This window comes from Bufo bufo, chromosome 8 (assembly GCF_905171765.1).
Source record: "Bufo bufo chromosome 8, aBufBuf1.1, whole genome shotgun sequence".
In the NCBI taxonomy this organism is placed as follows: Eukaryota; Metazoa; Chordata; class Amphibia; order Anura; family Bufonidae; genus Bufo; species Bufo bufo.
In genome coordinates, this window is record NC_053396.1 from 1924864 (window position 1) to 1945897 (window position 21034).

At 54.6% G+C, this 21034-nt stretch overlaps 1 protein-coding gene across 3 annotated transcripts; it reads right to left on the reverse strand.

Annotated features, from left to right (window-relative positions):
- Nucleotides 1-449: 449 nt before the first annotated feature.
- Nucleotides 450-17300, reverse strand: INPP5E (inositol polyphosphate-5-phosphatase E). Of its 3 annotated transcripts, none has more exons than XM_040405500.1 (11): nt 17139-17300; nt 14689-15468; nt 14021-14144; nt 12265-12362; nt 11774-11898; nt 10917-11036; nt 10455-10562; nt 7862-8023; nt 2186-2301; nt 1576-1712; nt 450-815 (listed from the first exon to the last, which is right to left on the reverse strand). In XM_040405500.1, the coding sequence occupies exons 2-11, from the start codon at nt 15336-15338 to the stop codon at nt 683-685; spliced, it is 1773 nt and encodes a 590-aa protein (XP_040261434.1). In that variant the 5' UTR covers nt 15339-15468; nt 17139-17300; the 3' UTR covers nt 450-682. The 3 variants fall into 3 exon arrangements, with proteins under 3 accessions (XP_040261434.1, XP_040261432.1, XP_040261433.1); XM_040405498.1 differs by having other exon boundaries at nt 17089-17300; XM_040405499.1 differs by having other exon boundaries at nt 17058-17300.
- Between the last annotated feature and the right edge of the window lie 3734 nt (nt 17301-21034).

Here is a 21034-nt window from a genome sequence, read left to right on the forward strand (position 1 = left end):
ACGGCCGGCCCCTAATAGAACAGTATTACCCTTGTTTGTAATGCAGACAATAATAGGACATTCTAGTTTTTTGTGGCCATTTCCGTTTTTTGCGGCCATTTCCGTTTTTTGCGGCCCCATTGAAGTTAATGGTTCTGAATACGGGCCACAAAATAATCAGAACGGACACGGACAAAAAATATGTGTGTGCATGAGCGCTTACAGCAAGCGTCCTGAAAATGTGACATTACTGAAGCAGCTGCAACCGTTTTCTGGCAGATAGGCCATTTTCAGGTTTCTCCACCAATCCTAACATACATGGAAGTCGGACTGCACCGAGCCGGTTTGTCTGTTACCATGGAGACACATAGCTCTGCATTGCTTCACCTTTCATCGTAGACGCTTTGCTCTGACTAAAGGGGCTCTCCGGCGATAAGCCAGCAATGTATGAGATGGGCCAACCCCTCATGGCCTGTCCTAGGGGAGAAGTCATCAGTTGCCAGATCCCGGAGACCCCTTTAAGACTGCAATAAGCAGGAGCCGCTGATCTTACTGATAAATATCTATATTTACATATATTACAATATCATGAAATAGCAGAAGGCCCAGGAATGATGGCAGTGGGCAGAGCGCCCTCGCCAGGCCTTGCAGACTGCAGCGATTCTCGCTCAGCGCCCCCAGGGGAGCGGGCAGCAGCCTTGTGTCAGGAGACTGTGCAGACACTGCTGTTTTTTTGGTTTTTAATTGCCTGTCGCTTCTGTAGTTCTCGCGAGATCCTCCTCTTGATGCCCAGAAGATACAACTCGCGGTCAAACAGTCCAGCGGCCAAAGGGATGCTGAAAGAGAGGAAGATAAGGAGCAGGTTACAGAGAGAGGTGACTGCGGTGACATGGCGGTACAGTGCTACAGTCTGGTACCGGGCTGCGCCCCTCCCCCACTAAGTTATGACTAGTAACTCGCCACACGGGACCCCATTCTCATAGTTGTTGGGGGTCTGGACAGAGTTACTTCATGTATTGACCCCTCACCATGTAACTGAATGGAAACCTTGATTATCTCTAGATGATAAAACCAGCCCTGATGGTATCCAGCTGACAGAGGCGCATGGTTTGTTACAGTGTATCAGCAGGACTCTGTCAGGGCGGGATGTCAGCCGCGCCATTTCTGGTAAGAAAGGATTCAGTAAAACTTGTAATTCACTGATTGGGGGGGGGCAACTCGACGATTGCCAGCTCACTGTGAAACACATGTTGGGGGTCACATAATAGGACAACCCTGATGAGGTTGGACAGGGGTCGGCAACCTGCGGCACGCCAGCCGTTGTGAAACTACAATTCCCAGCATGCTCCATTCATTTCTGTGAGAGTTCTGAGAAGAGCAGAGGAAGTATGCATGCTGGGAGTTGTAGTTTCACAACAGCTAGCGTGCCGGAGGTTGCCGACCCCTGGGGTAGGACCTTTTTGAGCCCTTTCTACCAATCAGCTGAGTTGTCAGTGATCACATGACACGGGGGAGCAATCACTTCCTTCTGCCTCGAGGAGTAGGACCCCCACAGAGCAGGTAGACTGCCCCCCGCTGGAGCAGCCTGTGACTTACTTGTCTCTGCCGGGCCTGATCCTCACTTCAAATGAGCCGCACACTGGTCTGTGGTCAGAGGTCTTCACCAGCGAGCAGGAGGCGTACCTCAGGACGCGGATATCGCCCTTATTCCGGCTCTTGTACACCACCCGGTCCTGCAGAGATATATCCATCAGACCCGCGTGCTCACTAGGACCCCGATTCCAGATAACCCCCCTGCAGTCCCATGTAATATTCACTGGGTGGCCATTGATAGGCAGAGATGGGTGAGCTGTATAGTGAGGGGCTGGTCCCGCTGCTTGAATGACAGGGACAGACCCATCGCCCGGCCTCGACAATTCACGCCTGCGCCGCAGTATACGAGGCGGCTCTGCTACTACTACAGGAGCAGCAATCGCGCATCAAGTGCGAGGTGGCCGTGTAATATAATATGGTGTAATACTATGTCGCTGTGTAACGTAATATGGTGGCCGCTCCTCCTGCTGCCATATTGTTCACATAAAGTGCAGGTTTCTCCACATGTGAAAACAATCAAATCATAATAAATTCCTTGAAATGATTCCCTCATCGGACACCTGTAGGGGTTCTCTCTGGGGTGCAGGGCGTCCCATAGGGTGGAGCCTCTTACCGTATAGGACGGCGTTCTCTGCTTGGACGTTGTGTCATATTGGTCACAGCCGATGTCAAACTTGTACGTGGGAAGAAACTGAATGGCGGCTTCTTCAAAGCCTCTAAATATGGACCCTGGATGAAAAGAGAAGTAATGAGATGATGAGCGTGCGCAGGGGTCTCCCAGTAATCACGTTACAACAGATGGCGACCTTCTCCGCTTTACCGCTCAGACTTCCCTTTCGTCCTAACCAGCAGCACAAGTGGGGGGGTATTCGCCCCTGTGAAGCTGGTCAGGACAGGCGGAATTTTTGCTGAATAAAATTCTGCATCCCTAGTAATTAATTAATTAATTAACTCCCCCCCCCTTATATAGGCCGCCCTACACAGGGCTAGTTGCTTTTATTTTGTCCTGTGTGGTGGTCTGACAGGCATGACTCTATTCAGAGTCTCTCCCTTACTAGTTTGGGGAGAAATTTGCTAAATTTCTGCATGTTTATGTTGCCTTATGTTATAAACTTTCTTTTATAGGTTCAGGCAGAGGACGGCCGTCTCCTGCCTTGCTGGGAGCGTAAGTATGTGGATATCCTGGCTGTAGTAGCCGGTAAGTTAGACAGGGAAGTGCGCACAAGCGGAGCTGTGGAGCTCCCTTCCCCCTGTCCCCTCTCCACTCCGCTCCTTCCGCCCTCCTTCTACCTCCTCTGTAGTCTGCAGCCGGCCCTGGGATCGCGTCTCAGCTCCGGTGTGTCGGACGCGAAACCGGAAGTGCGTCACTGTCACTTCCGGTCCACACTTAGATCGGCGCCGCTATAGAATACAGCTCAGATTGCTGTATTATGCTTGCAGAGCAAGGGGGAGGAGGGAATGTGGGTAAGTTCCAGCAAGGAACTTCTATGTTTATAAGTTAGTCCCGCAGTGTGGTGCCTGGACATTGCTGGAGGAGGAGCTGTTGCTTCCTCCTCCCCCCGCCCTCCCCTTCCTGCTATATAAGGCCAGGTTGCTGGCTGGGTCAGTGTTGCACTCAGTTTCTGTGTGCAGCTGACCTTGACAGTTGGCTGATCCAGTGTCCTACTCTGATCAGAAGGCTCAAGGTTGCTCAGAATTCTTAAAGTGATGACGTCACCTTCTCAGGGAAAAGCTGCCCACAAACAGAAGCACCTGGCTTGTTCCAGTTGTGGCACCCCGTTACCGGATGCCTACGAATTTCATCGCTGTCCAGGCTGCCGCCCTAGGCCAGCCAATCCTGAGCCGACAGTCGTAGAGATGTTTTCTTGGATGAAAGAGTTCCTCGACACCTCCGTCGCGGAGATCAAGGGGGCGGTCTCCAACAAGAGACCCAGGCAGGCCTCGCCTGGGCCTGTTCCAATGTCGGAAGACGTGATCTCGCTTGGCGAGAATTCTTCCTCTGAGGAAGAGGAGTCGGTCTTTTCCTTTCCGGCAGAGAAGACACAGAGATTACTGCGCTCCATCAGGTCAAGGGACCAGGATGTTGAGCATGGGGAAGCTCCACACTCCACCGCTAGGGGGCCAAGGGCCTTCAAAGTGGACGAGTCGCTTAAAAAGTTAATGGCGACCGAATGGAAACATCCTGAGAAAGGACCAGTTCTAACCAAGAGGTTCAAACTGATGTTCCCCCTACAGGAGGGGGACTCCCTGGATTGGGTCCCACCACCTAAAGTGGATATGGCAATAGCCAAACTTTCCAGAAGAACCTTGGTGCCTTCCGATGACGGGAGTAACCTGAAGGATCCCCTGGATAGACGCGCAGAATGTTCGCTCAGGCGTAACTATACTGCGGCGTCCGCCTCTGCCTCTGTGGCCATAGCCGGTACCGAGGTCTCTGATTTCATTCGCGCCCGTACGCTGAAGATCCAGGCAGACATAGATTCGGGAGTCGCCAGAGATGACATCCTGGATCAATTTAAAACCCTCCTTTTAGGCATAGATTTCATGGCGGATGCGTCTCAGCAGCAGCTAAGACTTGCTGCCAAGTCAATGGCTTTGTCTGCTGCCAGCAGACGGCCTTTATGGCTGAAGCCCTGGGTGGCGGATAACATATCAAAATTTAATTTGTGCTCCCTCCCTTACGAGCCTGGCAGGTTGTTCGGCTCCGAGCTAGACCTCCTCATGGAGAATCTTGCAGACAAGAAGGGAAAATCACTCCCTCAGCAATCCTTTCGAGGACGTGGGAGAGGCAGAGGTGGAAGATTCCAGGGAAGAGAGAGGAACCAGAGACGTTCCGAAAATAACAGGAGAGGTAGAGGTCGCGGTCGCGGGAACCGCAGGGCTGATCAATGACTCTCGGCAGCCCACCACCTCCCCATCCCCACCCCCCACACTTCCACACGAATCTCCCTGCCTGAATCCTCCAGTAGGAGGTCGTTTATTTTTGTTCAGAGATTTTTGGGAGCAAATAATCCCAGATCCTTGGGTGCTGCAGGTCATCAGCACCGGTTACAGGATCGATTTCAGTTCCCAGCCTCAAGAGAGGTTCGTCCTTACAGGACGTCTAACACCCAGCAGACAACTGATCCTGGAAGACTCTGTACTCCAGTACATTGTCAAAGGGGCCCTAGAGGAAGTTCCTCCTCGAGAGCTCGGTCAGGGAGTGTATTCTCCCATCTTTCTTGTTCCAAAGCCGTCAGGAGACTGGCGCATGATTATCGATCTGCGTTACCTAAATCGGTTCATCAGAAAGAAGCGTTTCCGGATGGAAACCATTCGCTCAGTCCTAAACATCCTGAACCCGGCAGACGTGATGGTGACGATAGATCTGAAGGACGCTTACCTTCATGTTCCTATCTGTCCGGCCCACAGGAAATATCTCAGAGTTGCTGTCTGCATAAAAGAGGTAGTAAAGCACTACCAGTTTGCTGTGTTGCCTTTTGGCATCTCCTCTGCTCCACACACCTTCACAAAGGTTGTGGCTCCTGTGGTCGCCCACTTAAGGCTCCTCGGCTTAGAAGTCGTCCCTTATTTAGACTACTGGCTTTTAAAAGCCGCGTCCGCAGACATCTTACAAGCCCAGCTTCAACAAGCTCTCCACACTCTGCAGAACCTGGGGTGGCTCGTGAATTGGGACAAATCAGAGTTGGTCCCCTCTACCACAAGGCGGTTTCTGGGGTTTGTGATAGATTCACAACTAATGACCCTATATCTGTCTCCACAGAGGAGAGACAAAGTAATAAAAGCTGCAGAGTTTCTCCTACCCCCCAGATGGGTGTCTATTCGGGTTCTCATGAGGATGTTAGGCCACATGTCAGCGTCTGCAGAGGCAGTACCTTGGGCCTTGTGGCATCTTCGGCCACTACAAGAGGAAGTCTTAGCGGTTTGGAATCGCAAACCTAGAGACCTAGATCGGAATCACTCCCTGTCTGCAGAAGTCCGTTCCTCCCTCAGGTGGTGGAAGAACCTAGTGGATGGAATGCCTCTAACCCAACCTACTTGGGTGATCCTGACCACGGACGCCTCCCTTCTGGGCTGGGGAGCCCATCTGGGACACAATACAGTTCAGAATACCTGGAATCCTCAGGAGAGACTCCTGTCATCCAATCTGAGGGAGCTAAGGGCGGTGAGGTTAGCCCTCAATCACTTCTCACCTCTCATCCAAGGTCAAGCCGTGAGAGTACGGACCGACAACACGACTGTGGTTGCTTATCTAAACAGACAGGGAGGAACGAGATCCCGGGATTGATTTTATCTTGGGCAGAGAACAATCTATCTCATCTAGTGGCAGTCCACATCAGAGGGGATCTCAATATAGTAGCAGATCGTCCAAGTCAGGGCCTTCCGGTACCAGGAGAATGGTCCCTGAACGACAACATCTTCTCCAGGATAGTCCAACGCTGGGGGACTCCCGAGATCGATTTGATGGCAACTCGTCTGAACGCCAAAGTAAGCAAATTCTGCTCCTTGTACAAGGAGGACAATCCGGTAGCGATAGATGCTCTGTCCATAACATGGAGGTTCAGGCTGGCCTATGTATTCCCTCCAATTTCCATGATACCAAGGGTATTGATGAAGATCAAGCAAGACCAAACCTCAGTGATAGCCATCATCCCATTCTGGCCGAAGAGGTCTTGGTTCACCCAGCTCATGCAGATGAGTCAGGGCAATTATTGGAGACTTCCCCTAATACAGAACCTAGTGTACCAGAACACAGGTCCCTGTCTAGATCTGAGGAGGCTCAGTCTGACAGCCTGGAGACTGACCGGTCCCTTCTAGAAGCTAGAGGGCTTTCGGTGGAGGTCCTGAGAACAATCTCTCACTCCAGAGCGGATTCTACGAATCAAAAATATTCCCGCATATTCAAAATATTTATGCGATGGTGCACGGATAGAGAGGTAGTTTCCTCAGATCCTACTCTCTCTGAGATTCTTCAATTCCTGCAAGATGGTCTAGACAAGGGTCTAAGCCCATCTACATTGAGAGCTCACGTTGCTGCCTTGTCAGCATGCCTTGGTAAGCCAATTTCTCAGGACCCCCTAATTAAGAGGTTCCTTAAAGGTGCTCAGAGGCTTAGGCCCAGCATCCAGAGACCAATCCCTGAGTGGGAGCTGCCATAACCTCAGCCAAGAGGGTTGGGGAGCTCCAGGCTCTGGGGGCAGCGGAACCATACTTAAGTTTTCTGCAGGACAAGGTCCTGTTAAGATTTCTGCCTACCTTTCTACCAAAGGTTCCTTCGTTTGTGAACACCAACCAGACGATAACACTGCCGGTGTTTTCTCCTACCTCTAACACTCCTGAGGAGGAGAGATTACTTTCCTTGGACATCTCAAGAGTCCTCAGAATTTATTTGAATAGAACGGAAGAGTTCAGGAGATCAGAAAATCTGCTGATCTCTTATTCGGGGAACAACAGAGGGCTCAAGGTTTCCAAACCCACCTTGAGCAGATGGATTAAGGAGGCTATTAAGCTGGCGTTTACGTCCCAAGACTTACCACCGCCATCCTTCTTATCTGCCCATTCTACAAGGGCAGTTTCTACGTCATATGCGGAAAGGAAACTAATCCCTTTAGAGCAAATTTGTGCGGCTGCCTCGTGGAGCACGCAAAACACCTTTATTTCCCATTACCGCCTGGAGAATAGGCGTTTACAGGGAACAGCCTTTGGACGGTCCGTGTTAAATGCTGCTCGTCCATAGGTCAGCTCTCTAACTCCTGTGGGATAATCCAGCTACTTAGTAGTAGTCCTTTAGCCCTCCCAAAATTTGTGCGAGGTTCCTTGCTACTTCCCCACTTGTGCTGCTGGTTAGGACGAAAGGGAAGCGTCAATTTTGACGTAAATTTGTTTTCCCTTAGTCCTAACAGCAGCACACAAATATCCCTCCCTCTATGCTGTTATGATTACTTGTTAAAAAAGCAACTAGCCCTGTGTAGGGCGGCCTATATAAGGAGGGGGGAGTTAATTAATTAATTACTTATGATGCAGAATTTTATTCAGCAAAAATTCCGCCTGTCCTGACCAGCTTCACAGGGGCGAATACCCCCCCACTTGTGCTGCTGTTAGGACTAAGGGAAAACAAATTTACGTCAAAATTGACGCTTCTCAAACCTTTCACCGGTTCCTAATCCACCCCAAGCAGCTAGCGGACGCCCTGAATCCGCTGCCCGCCTGCGCCGGGGGAGGGGCAGAAACAGCCAAATGTCAGATGTTGTTAGCAGCGGATGTGAGATGAATGCTGACGTCACCTTACCATCACTCATCTCTTTGATCAGCTGGTCGTACTGCAGCAGGTGGGACATGTCCCTCTCCAGTTTACGCTGTAGTAACGAATTCACTCCTGGGCGATCCTTGTTCAACCGGAAGTTAAAGTCGCCGAACCAGAAGACTTCATCGAAGCGGCTCGTAACATCCACTGAAAAGGCAAAGAGAGGAGGCGTGAGGCCGAGGAGAAGGAACACTGATGAGGCGCGAGGCCGAGGAGAAGGAACACTGATGAGGCGCGAGGCCGAGGAGAAGGAACACTGATGAGGCGCGAGGCCGAGGAGAAGGAACACTGATGAGGCGCGAGGCCGAGGAGAAGGAACACTGATGAGGCGCGAGGACGAGGAGAAGGAACACTGATGAGGCGCGAGGACGAAGAGAAGAAACACTGATGAGGGACGAGGAGAAGGAACACTGATGAGGGACGAGGAGAAGGAACACTGATGAGGGACGAGGAGAAGGAACACTGATGAGGGACGAGAAGGAACACTGATGAGGCGCGAGGACGAGGAGAAGGAACACTGATGAGGCGCGAGGACGAGGAGAAGGAACACTGATGAGGCGCGAGGACGAGGAGAAGGAACACTGATGAGGGACGAGGAGAAGGAACACTGATGAGGGACGAGGAGAAGGAACACTGATGAGGGACGAGAAGGAACACTGATGAGGCGCGAGGCCGAGGAGAAGGAACACTGATGAGGCGCGAGGCCGAGGAGAAGGAACACTGATGAGGCGCGAGGACGAGGAGAAGGAACACTGATGAGGCGCGAGGACGAGGAGAAGGAACACTGATGAGGGACGAGGAGAAGGAACACTGATGAGGGACGAGGAGAAGGAACACTGATGAGGGACGAGGAGAAGGAACACTGATGAGGGACGAGGAGAAGGAACACTGATGAGGGACGAGAAGGAACACTGATGAGGCGCGAGGACGAAGAGAAGAAACACTGATGAGGCGCGAGGACGAGGAGAAGGAACACTGATGAGGCGCGAGGACGAGGAGAAGGAACACTGATGAGGGACGAGGAGAAGGAACACTGATGAGGGACGAGGAGAAGGAACACTGATGAGGGACGAGAAGGAACACTGATGAGGCGCGAGGACGAGGAGAAGAAACACTGATGAGGTGCGAGGACGAGGAGAAGGAACACTGATGAGGCGCGAGGACGAGGAGAAGGAACACTGATGAGGCGCGAGGACGAGGAGAAGGAACACTGATGAGGCGCGAGGACGAGGAGAAGGAACACTGATGAGGCGCGAGGACGAGGAGAAGGAACACTGATGAGGCGCGAGGACGAGGAGAAGGAACACTGATGAGGCGCGAGGACGAGGAGAAGGAACACTGATGAGGCGCGAGGACGAGGAGAAGGAACACTGATGAGGCGCGAGGACGAGGAGAAGGAACACTGATGAGGCGCGAGGAGAAGGAACACTGATGAGGACGAGGAGAAGAAACACTGATGAGGACGAGGAGAAGAAAGGGCAGCAAGTAGACGTGAGGCTGAGGGAGAAGGACAACCCGACGAGGATGGAGGACCGCCGGGAGAAGGGTGCCAAGCAGGTATAAGGGCAAGGGACCACCGACGAGGTGCGAGGCCGAGGGGGAAGTGTGGCAAGTAGACGTGAGGCTGAGGGAGAAGGACAACCCGACAAGATGAAGACACAGGAGAGAGACTTGGAGATCACTTCTGGTCAATCTTTAAGACAATTCGGATCCTCAACCGCTACAAAAATGATCAGCTTCTAAGTAACAGACCGAACACGAGGACATTGCTGCGTTAACCCTCTGGGTGCAGTCACATGTGGCAGTTTTGCTGCAAATTCATCTGAACAACATGTCCATTTTGCCGTCCACAAACCGCAGATCTGCAGATTACGGACACTTTCCTGGACAATCCACATTTTTCTCAATCCCATTAATAAAAACGGCAAAACAGACAAGAACAGGACCCGTTCTATAATTTGTGGGATGGACATACGGGTGACCTCTCTGTTCTGTGTGTATACGGAGAATCACAGAAACCTCTAGAGCAGGGATGCTCAACCTGCGGCTCTCCAGCTGTTGCAAAACTACAACTCCCAGAATTCCATAATAGCCACGTGCTGTCCAAGCATGCTGGGAGTTGTAGTTTTGCAACAGTTGGAGTGCCGCAGGTTGGGCATCCCTGTTCTAGAGCCACAGCTCTGCGGAGTGTGAATTCACCGGCGCACCGCGCCATTCACTCCCTTCTGGCCTCCACTATTCTTACACCCCTCGTGCCAAGATGCCGCCATATCCTGTTGCAGGACATCAGATTCTAAAGGTTCTGCCTCCAGTCCAGTAGTGTGCATTGGAACAGACTACCGCCGGGCACCGCTAACCCTAATCACTACCACGGGATCCAGCATAAATGCCAGCTTTCTGCCAGAGATATACCGCCACATGCATTTACACTGGATGCCCTTATAGTGAATAGGGACCTGCGGATAGCACGACTCTGGTAGTCTGCCCCTCTGCTGGGACATGGATAAAGGGACATGGCAGCAATATGGCGGCGGGGAACAGAGCAGCTGACGTAGACGGCGTGGCGGCTCGTACTCACAGGGGCTGGAGCGGTACGGGTTGGTGTCAGGGATATTTCGAGGTAGAGCCAAACCCTCAACAATCTTCTTGTAGTCGAGGATCCGATCACTGACTTTCCCATCTCCGGCTGCCAAATAAATATAAATCCTGGGATCAGAACACACAGGGTCCAGGTTCGGACCTCCCGCGGGTTTAGTCATCGTCCTCACAGCATCAAGATCTTTATTTGCTGACAATGAATTGAAAGAATCTTGGAAAGGCCCCGAGGCTGAAACCCTTTCCTAGTCCTGCTCCTAGAGATGAAGATTCGTTCCAATGTATCAGGGCAGGCGATCCTCCTGCTCTCCGGGCATTACCCAGTGAGCAGGGTCAGCAAAGGGTTTCAGCATCAATAATGAGTATTCCCATTCATTGACAAGAAGCAGAGATGTTGAAATGGCAAGGCTCACTCTTCACATACACGAGACTGGAATGTTCTTACATGTGAAATGGGATGTGATGAAGAGGAAGGAGGTTCCAAAAAAAGTGAAGGCCGCGCCCAGGGCTCCTTTGGTCTTGATCTGCGAGACGATCCGCGTGGTCACCGTGGCGTATTCCACCTCTGCAGAATGAAAAGTACAAATGTGGGGTCACCGCCTGCAGCGAGCAAAGCGCCATTTCATACTTTACAAATAGATGGATCTGCCGACAAGCGTTCTAAGGACACGTTCCAATGATGTCATATAGGAAAGGGACTGACGCTGCAGAACATCGCACATTCTCCTGCAACCTTCACGCTTTTCTATCTAAACGCGATGATGTGACAGCCGCTCTAGTATGGCAGTGATTGGCCGCTCTGGTCACATGACCTGGCACGGACGTCACAGCATTGGGCACAGATGGTGAATAGGAAGGACTGAGGACAGGAACGGCACAGGATTATTACAGCGAGTACAGGGGAATACGCCGGATCACGGACCCGCAGCGCACTTAACGGGAAGGTCACCCAATTTCTATTTCATTTAATAATAAAACAGTTTGATTTGTTTCTAATTTACCTTTTTTTTTTTTTTTACTGGAAAGGAAACATAAAAGGATGGAATCAAAGGGGTTTTCCAGGACTTTGATTTTGATAGGTCATCACTATCGGGATTGGCGGGGGGTCCGACACCCAGCACGGATCGGCACCAGCGCCTTCTGCTCCCGGCTCAGTCCACTATATAGAGGGGGTCCGGGATGTCGGGCCCCTGCCGATGTGATGCTGGGGAGAGGTCATCAGCGTCTACGTCCAGGAAAAACCCAACACTAGATTCTCAAAAATAGGGAAAAGTAATGGAAATGACGGCAAACGGGTCTTACCGGAGCAGAACCAGATCAGGTCCCGTCGAATGAAGACTGAGAGGTAGAGGACGCCATGCGCACTGGAGTGAAGCAACACGTAATGTGGTCCGAGGGTCTCCTGGAGTCTGATCTCCCACTCCCGCCTGTAAGAGCACAAGATCCCCGTCACACCTCCATCATAAAGCGGGGAACGTTCCCATCTATCCAAGATCTCACCTATTCCAGGTATGCAGCCATGTCATCTCACTAGGTCAGGGTTACAGACAGGGAGTGTTGTCATGGGGCCGGCAGCACCGCTGACTAAAGAAGCTGATGTGCTTGGACAAACATGGCTGCTTTCTTCCATTACCAGCGCCACTCCAGCTGCTGTAAAACTACAACTCCCAGCATGCACACTTGCTCAACAGGTCTTAGAACTCCCATTGAAGTGAATAAAGCATGCTGGGAGTTGTAGTCTCAGTTTCAGGAATCTAATCACTTGATATGGAGAGAAGATGCTGGACACTGACCGGTCTGGACTTCCCTCCTGGACTCCGACGACATACATGTCTTGTGCAAAATCATCATCTGAAGGCAGCAGGAAGTCATCGAGGCTGTCCGGGAGCTCCTGCCCAAAGGAGACACTTATTAGGGTACATGCTGTGTGCCCTCAGCCTCCAGGGCTCTCACACGGGCAGGTACAGGGGAGACAGGCGAGAGCCGCGCAGCGCACTACCTGCCGGTGTGAAGGCCCCCGGGGCGCGTACACACTGACATCACTGCAGAGATCATCCCACAATGTAATGCGCTCCTCAGGGCCCCCTCCTGACTGCTGCCCGAAGGGATGAAAGCCTCCATTATATTGCGCTGTATTATCGGACGATGGATTTCACTGTATAATCGATCTCTAATCGGAGGTCTCGATGCAGCCCCTGGGGATGTCTCCTAACCCATGACGGGTACGGGGTGAGGGGGGAGCATCAGTACTAGCAGCCTGCGGCGAGGTGCAGGAGGACTCGGAAAGAGCCTGACACCCCGGGGACAGCACAGGAAAGAAAGTATTTTTAGCCTCCCAGGAGACTGCAGGTAAATATAGAGGCGAGCAATGGGAACGGTGTTCTGCCGGAGCGGAGACCGCATCGCTGCAGAAGAGAGTCCTTCACACATGACCCAGAGAAGCGGATACACCAGCAGTCTGTTCTGGGGGGCTCTGCATAAACTAGTAGGACATGAAATAAGTTATTGGCAGTTCTGCAGTCGGGAGCCCCCTGTAATGTTCACAAACCTTCTTATAAATAATCTTCAAGTATATTATCAAAAGGAGGGAAGATCTGCAGCGCACCTCCATCTACAGCCGCAGGAGGAGGGGGATCTGCAGCGCACCTCCATCTACAGCCGCAGGAGGAGGGGGATCTGCAGCGCACCTCCATCTACAGCCGCAGGAGGAGGGGGATCTGCAGCGCACCTCCATCTACAGCCGCAGGAGGAGGGGGATCTGCAGCGCACCTCCATCTACAGCCGCAGGAGGAGGGGGATCTGCAGCGCACCTCCATCTACAGCCGCAGGAGGAGGGGGATCTGCAGCGCACCTCCATCTACAGCCGCAGGAGGAGGGGGATCTGCAGCGCACCTCCATCTACAGCCGCAGGAGGAGGGGGATCTGCAGCGCACCTCCATCTACAGCCGCAGGAGGAGGGGGATCTGCAGCGCACCTCCATCTACAGCCGCAGGAGGGGGATCTGCAGCGCACCTCCATCTACAGCCGCAGGAGGAGGGGGATCTGCAGCGCACCTCCATCTACAGCCGCAGGAGGAGGGGGATCTGCAGCGCACCTCCATCTACAGCCGCAGGAGGAGGGGGATCTGCAGCGCACCTCCATCTACAGCCGCAGGAGGAGGGGGATCTGCAGCGCACCTCCATCTACAGCCGCAGGAGGAGGGGGATCTGCAGCGCACCTCCATCTACAGCCGCAGGAGGAGGGGGATCTGCAGCGCACCCCAATCTACAGCCGCAGGAGGAGGGGGGGATCTGCAGCGCACCTCCATCTACAGCCGCAGGAGGAGGGGGATCTGCAGCGCACCCCAATCTACAGACACAGGAGGAGGGGGATCTGCAGCACACCTCCATCTACAGCCACAGGAGGAGGGGGATCTGCAGCGCACCTCCATCTACAGCCGCAGGAGGAGGGGGATCTGCAGCGCACCTCCATCTACAGCCACAGGAGGAAGGGGGGTGTTTTTTGGGGGCTATATTACATGTCACACTCGCGCTGCGCTCTTCGTCTCACCTTCCTTCCTTGCATATTCCAGGTCGCAATGAAAACTCTCAGCAGTCTCTCTGGGAAATATCGATCCAATTCCTCAGCTCCAAGCAGCGCCCCACTGGCCAGGAGGCTCCCCTCCAAATAACTCCTGTGCAGACAGACAAGGGGTGTATGTATATCTATTTAGGAACAAGGGCTTGTCCAGGTCCGGATTCCCCTCCCTGCCGGACCTGTGAAGTGAGGCGTACTTACCTGCTCCCTTTTGCTCGGTTCGGGCTCCCTGGGGCCACTGCTGTCTACACTCCTATTCGGTCCCCACATGTAAACTTCCAGCACAGATGGCGTCACTTGCTGCTGGGGAACATGCCAAAAGTACAGTGAAGACAGCAGTGGACCAAGGGAGCCGGAACCCCGCAGCAGGGGCAGGTAGGTCCGGGGGGCACTAACCAGACACTGACAGCCAGGGGTCTGCTGGCTTCCGTTATAGCCTATCTGATTTTTCCAGAAGTGAAGTCACTTACCTCCAATCCCTATAGTGCATCCCCATGAACCAGGCCTTACAGGGTTAACAGCAGGCACCCACAATGTCTCATTCAGCCTGAGATCTCTGCACCCCTGGGACCCCAGTACCGTTACCCTACACGGATGTGATCCCCGATGCACAGTGAGGGCAGTTTGGGGGGTCTACTTACCTGTTGCGGACATCCTTAGAGCGGAGGGGTGTCAGCAGGCTGTAGGTGCTCCTCATGGAGTCACACAGCGCACCGTTCAGTCTGGTGTCGCTCAGGCTGCTGCTGTGCCGGAGGGGCTGCTGCTTATAATCCGTGTAATCCTGCTCCATCCTATTAGCCGTCCTCAGTGTCCTCGAGCTGGCGCTGCTCTCTAGCTGGGGGAGGTGCTGCAGGGGCTTTGTGTGCGCCAGACGCGGTTTACGGTGGTTGGTGGACGGGTGAGTGATTTCGGGAAATCTTGATGCCATGGGGGGCTGCAGGTGAGCGGCTCCTGAGGACGCAGCCACTGGCTCCTCGATGGCGGGGGCTTCCTGCAGGGACCCGCTGGATGAGCCGCTTTCGTTGGGGTCCGTTAAGCTCTCCTGGCTCGTCTTAAACCTCCGGCGCCAGGTCTGCTCGTCCAGGGAGAAGGCTCTGTCCAGTCTCCGCAGCCTCGCTCTGCCGGGGGGTCTGGGTGTCACATGATTTGTCGGATTCTTCCCGGGTGCAGTGTCGGGCAGCTGTGTGCCAACCTCCTGCGCCTCTATCCAGTCCCGGATCTTAAAATCGCCCGCCAGCCCGCCACCCTCCCGAGAGGGGTGAGAATTCTTCTGCTCCATCCTTACGGGCATGGTGGGTCCAGGTTATGGCTGCTGGATGATCCCAACCACTGCAGAGGAAGAAACCGTCCACGTAGCACCGGTCCGGGCGTCATCCTGACGAGGGCGAGACTGGAGGCGACTGTCACTTCATAGAGCAGATCTGCAGAGAGACAGCAATTCAGGTGACGACGACGGTCCCTATAGATACCAGCTCCTCCTCACACAGGGCCCGAGGGGAGGAAGCAGCGAGCGCTCAGCAAGGCAGAGACCGGGGGTAACGGCTCGCCCCGCAGAGGCCGGGGGTAACAGCTCGCCCCTCAGAGGTCGGGGGTAACGGCTCGCCCCTCAGAGGCCGGGGGTAACGGCTCGCCCCTCAGAGGCCGGGGGTAACGGCTCGCCCCTCAGAGGCAGAGGCCGGGGGTAACGGCTCGCCCCTCAGAGGCAGACGCCGGGGGTAACGGCTCGCCCCTCAGAGGCAGACACCGGGGGTAACGGCTCGCCCCTCAGAGGCAGACACCGGGGGTAACGGCTCGCCCCTCAGAGGCAGACACCGGGGGTAACGGCTCGCCCCTCAGAGGCAGACACCGGGGGTAACGGCTCGCCCCTCAGAGGCAGACACCGGGGGTAACGGCTCGCCCCTCAGAGGCCGGGGGTAACGCCTCGCCCCTCAGAGGCCGGGGGTAACGCCTCGCCCCTCAGAGGCCGGGGGTAACGCCTCGCCCCTCAGAGGCCGGGGGTAACGGCTCGCCCCTCAGAGGCCGGGGGTAACGCCTCGCCCCTCAGAGGCCGGGGATAACGGCTCGCCCCTCAGAGGCCGGGGGTAACGGCTCGCCCCTCAGAGGCCGGGGGTAACGGCTCGCCCATCAGAGGCCGGGGGGTAACGGCTCGCCCCTCAGAGGCCGACGCCGGGGGTAACGGCTCGCCCCTCAGAGGCCGACGCTGGGGTAACGGCTCGCCCCTCAGAGGCAGACACCGGGGGTAACGGCTCGCCCATCAGAGGCCGGGGGTAACGGCTCGCCCCTCAGAGGCCGACGCCGGGGTAACGGCTCGCCCCTCAGAGGCAGACACCGGGGGTAACGGCTCGCCCCTCAGAGGCAGACACCGGGGGTAACGGCTCGCCCCTCAGAGGCAGACACCGGGGGTAACGGCTCGCCCCTCAGAGGCAGACACCGGGGGTAACGGCTCGCCCCTCAGAGGCAGACACCGGGGGTAACGGCTCGCCCCTCAGAGGCAGACGCCGGGGGTAACGGCTCGCCCCTCAGAGGCAGACACCGGGGGTAACGGCTCGCCCCTCAGAGGCAGACACCGGGGGTAACGGCTCGCCCCTCAGAGGCCGGGGGTAACGGCTCGCCCCTCAGAGGCCGGGGGTAACGGCTCGCCCCTCAGAGGCCGGGGGTAACGGCTCGCCCCTCAGAGGCAGACACCGGGGGTAACGGCTCGCCCCTCAGAGGCAGACACCGGGGGTAACGGCTCGCCCCTCAGAGGCCGGGGGTAACGGCTCGCCCCTCAGAGGCCGGGGGTAACGGCTCGCCCCTCAGACGCCGGGGGTAACGGCTCGCCCCTCAGACGCCGGGGGTAACGGCTCGCCACTCAGAGGCCGGGGGTAACGGCTCGCCCCTCAGAGGCAGACGCCGGGGGTAACGGCTCGCCCCTCGGAGGCAGACGCCGGGGGTAACGGCTCGCCCCGCACGGGCAGATAGAGCGCACGTCATAGACACTGATAAAAACATTCCTTTAGTTCCCATTCACATCTCCCCAGGGTCTCCCGCAGTCTCCTCACCTCCTCCCCGGTGTCCGCTGCTTATATATATCTCTCTATATGTCACTCACGGCCGGGCACCTACGGTAACCAAGACCCGGCGGCGACTGCGCCTCATCCCGGCTCCTAGTAACCAGGACAATGAGCGTCTTAGAGACCAGAGAAAGAGCGACATTTCACACAGCGGCCCCCAGTGGCGGGAGGAGAACACTACTCCGGCTCCACACAGCGGCCCCCAGTGGCGGGAGGAGGACACTGCGCTGTCTCCACACAGCGGCCCCAGTGGCGAAAGGAGAACACTACTCCGGTTCCACACAGCGGCCCCCAGTGGCCGGAGGAGAACACTACTCCGGCTCCACACAGCGGCCCCAGTGGCGAAAGGAGAACACTACTCCGGCTCCACACAGCGGCCCCCAGTGGCGGGAGGATGACACTGAGCCGGCCCCACACAGCGGCCTCCAGTGGCGAGAGTAGAACACTGCGCCGACTCCACACAGCGGCCTCCAGTGGCGAGAGGAGAGCACTGCGCCGACTCCACACAGCGGCCTCCAGTGGCAGGAACAGGTCACTACAGGGTCTGGTCGTTCTTTTTTTGTTTTGGACTCTCTGAAATGTAACAATGTAGCTTTCCGGCTACTTTCCCTTTCACACTAGCGGCACTGACCTGCGGCGCCTCCTTCCATCGGGTGAACAGCCTGACGGATCCGTCCTGCCGCAGTGCCGCTAGTGTACGCCGCGCGTGCCCCCGGTCTGCCGCTCCATCCACATTGATTATAATGGGGGCGGAGTTCCGGTGGAGGCGCAGCAGCGCACGGCGACATGTCCGACATTTATTCCGGCAGCCTCTCGCCATGCGCTGCCGTGCCTCCGCCGCCATTATAGTCAATGTGGACGGAGCGGCAGTCCGGGGCATGCGTTCACTAGCGGCAGGACGGATCCGACAGGCCGTTCACTCGATGGAAGGAGGTCCGCGCCGCTAGTGTGAAAGCAGCCTAAGGCCTCTTGCGGACGAGCGTTCCTCCCGCAGCGAGTCCGCAGCGCAGCCCCCGGCCTGACCTCCCAGCGCAGCCCCCGGCCTGACCTCCCAGCGCAGCCCCCGGCCTGACCTCCCAGCGCAGCCCCCGGCCTGACCTCCCAGCGCTGCCGGGGTCCCATGGCATTATATTGATTTATGATGCTATGTAACCCTTACAGTTCTGGAATGTATTGGATAACACTGGCCTAATGCTGGCAGTGCTATCCAATACATTCCGGAACTGTAAGGCCCCCTTCACACGGGCGTCGCGGGTGAGGGCCGGATGCGATACAGGTGCGTTCAGGGAAAATCGTGCGAGCAGGCACGCAATTTCAGTCAGTTTTGGCTGCGATTGCTTTCCACGTGAGTGCAATGCGTTTTGCACGTGTGTGAGAAAAAAACGGAATGTGGTACCCAGACCCGGACCCGGACCCCTTCACCGAGGTTTGGGTTCGGTGTTGTGTAGATTTTATTAGTGTCCATTATTCCATGGTTAGAAGGGAGAATAATAGCATTCTTCAGTAGGGCTGGAGGGGTTAAAAAATAAAACCATTCCTCACCTCATCCACCTGATCGCGCAGCGACGTCCGCGAAGGTCCGTCAGGAAGAACAAAGAGGAGGATCCCGGCCGCGCGATCAAGTGGATGAGGCGAGGAATGTTTTATTATTTTTTAACCCTCGTTGCATTCTGGATTCAGAATGCTATTATTTTCCCTTCTAACCGCGGTATATGGGGTCCCGGGTCACACATCCCGCGTCTTCTTAGCAACCGTGCGTGAAAATCGCATCACATCCGCACTTGCTTGAGATTTTCACGCAGCCCCATTCACTTCTATGGGGCCTGCGTTGCGTGAAAAACGCAGAATATAGAGCATGCTGCGATTTTCACGCAACGCACAAGTGATGCGTGAAAATCACCGCTCGTGTGCACAGCCCCATAGAAGTGAATGGGTCCGGATTCCGTGCGGGTGCAATGCGTTCACCTCACGCGGTTACATAGCATCATAAATCCATATAGCGCTATGTGAATCCCGCCAGGCCGGGAGCTGCGATGCGGACTCGCCGCGGGAGGAACGCTCGTCTCCAAGGGGCCTAATTGGGAACAATGTATCACAAGAGCGGACAGTTACATCCTCTCCCGGGGGCCACTCCTGAGATCGGGGCCCTACAAAACATCTCTGATGGCCTCTCAGCAAGAACTTTCCATCTTTCAGAAATCCCCAGGATGGAGGACATCGGACCCCAGGAAGTCTCCGCATAGAGATGGTGGAGTTGTAGGAAGACCCCCGGGGCTGGAGTCATCACAGTGCTAGTGGGATCATATATTAAAGGGGTGCTCCAGATTCAGAAAGGAACCGAACAACCCTAGGATCTGCTGCCTAAAAGAAAGACCAGGTAAGTACTTACAACCCAGACACGGGTCCCCGCTCAGATAGTGGAAGCCGCTGCAGCCAATCACAGGCCTTGTTGGGTGAACCGCTGAGACCGAGTAAACAGTGCAAGACGGCGGAGTGGGATCGGAGAGGTAAGTACTTACCTGTTCTTTACTTCAGGCAGATCACGGCAGAAGCCCTTTAAGATCAAGAAAATCCTTATCTACAAGCGGGAGAACCTGTCACCATGTAATCTGCAGGCAGCGTGTTATAGAGCAGGAGGAGCTGAGCAGATTATATATATAGAGAACCAGTCACCATGTAATCTGCAGGCAGTGTGTTATAGAGCAGGAGGAGCTGAGCAGATTATATATACAGAGAACCTGTCACCATGTAATCTGCAGGCAGCGTGTTATAGAGCAGGAGGAGCTGAGCAGATTATATATAAAGAGAACCAGTCACCATGTAATCTGCAGGCAGCGTGTTATAGAGCAGGAGGAGCTGAGCAGATTATATATACAGAGAACCTGTTACCATGTAATCTGCAGGCAGCGTGTTATAGAGCAGGAGGAGCTGAGCAGATTATATATAAAGAGAACCTGTCACCATGTAATCTGCAGGCAGCGTGTTATAGAGCAGGAGGAGCTGAGCAGATTATATATACAGAGAACCTGTCACCGTGTAATCTGCAGGCAGAGTGTTATAGAGCAGGAGGAGCTGAGCAGATTATATATACAGAGAACCTGTCACCATGTAATCTGCAGGCAGCGTGTTATAGAGCAGGAGGAGCTGAGCAGATTATATATAAAGAGAACCAGTCACCATGTAATCTGCAGGCAGCGTGTTATAGAGCAGGAGGAGCTGAGCAGATTATATATACAGAGAACCTGTTACCATGTAATCTGCAGGCAGCGTGTTATAGAGCAGGAGGAGCTGAGCAGATTATATATAAAGAGAACCTGTCACCATGTAATCTGCAGGCAGCGTGTTATAGAGCAGGAGGAGCTGAGCAGATTATATATACAGAGAACCTGTCACCGTGTAATCTGCAGGCAGAGTGTTATAGAGCAGGAGGAGCTGAGCAGATTATATATAGAGAACCTGTCACCATGTAATCTGCAGGCAGCGTGTTATAGAGCAGGAGGAGCTGAGCAGATTATATATACAGAGAACCTGTCACCGTGTAATCTGCAGGCAGTGTGTTATAGAGCAGGAGGAGCTGAGCAGATTATATATAGAGAGAACCTGTCACCATGTAATCTGCAGGCGGCGTGTTATAGAGCAGGAGTAGCTGAGCAGATTATATATAAAGAGAACCTGTCACCATGTAATCTGCAGGCAGTGTGTTATAGAGCAGGAGGAGCTGAGCAGATTATATATACAGAGAACCTGTCACCATGTAATCTGCAGGCAGTGTGTTATAGAGCAGGAGGAGCTGAGCAGATTATATATAAAGAGAACCTGTCACCGTGTAATCTGCAGGCAGTGTGTTATAGAGCAGGAGGAGCTGAGCAGATTATATATAGAGAGAACCTGTCACCATGTAATCTGCAGGCAGCGTGATATAGAGCAGGAGGAG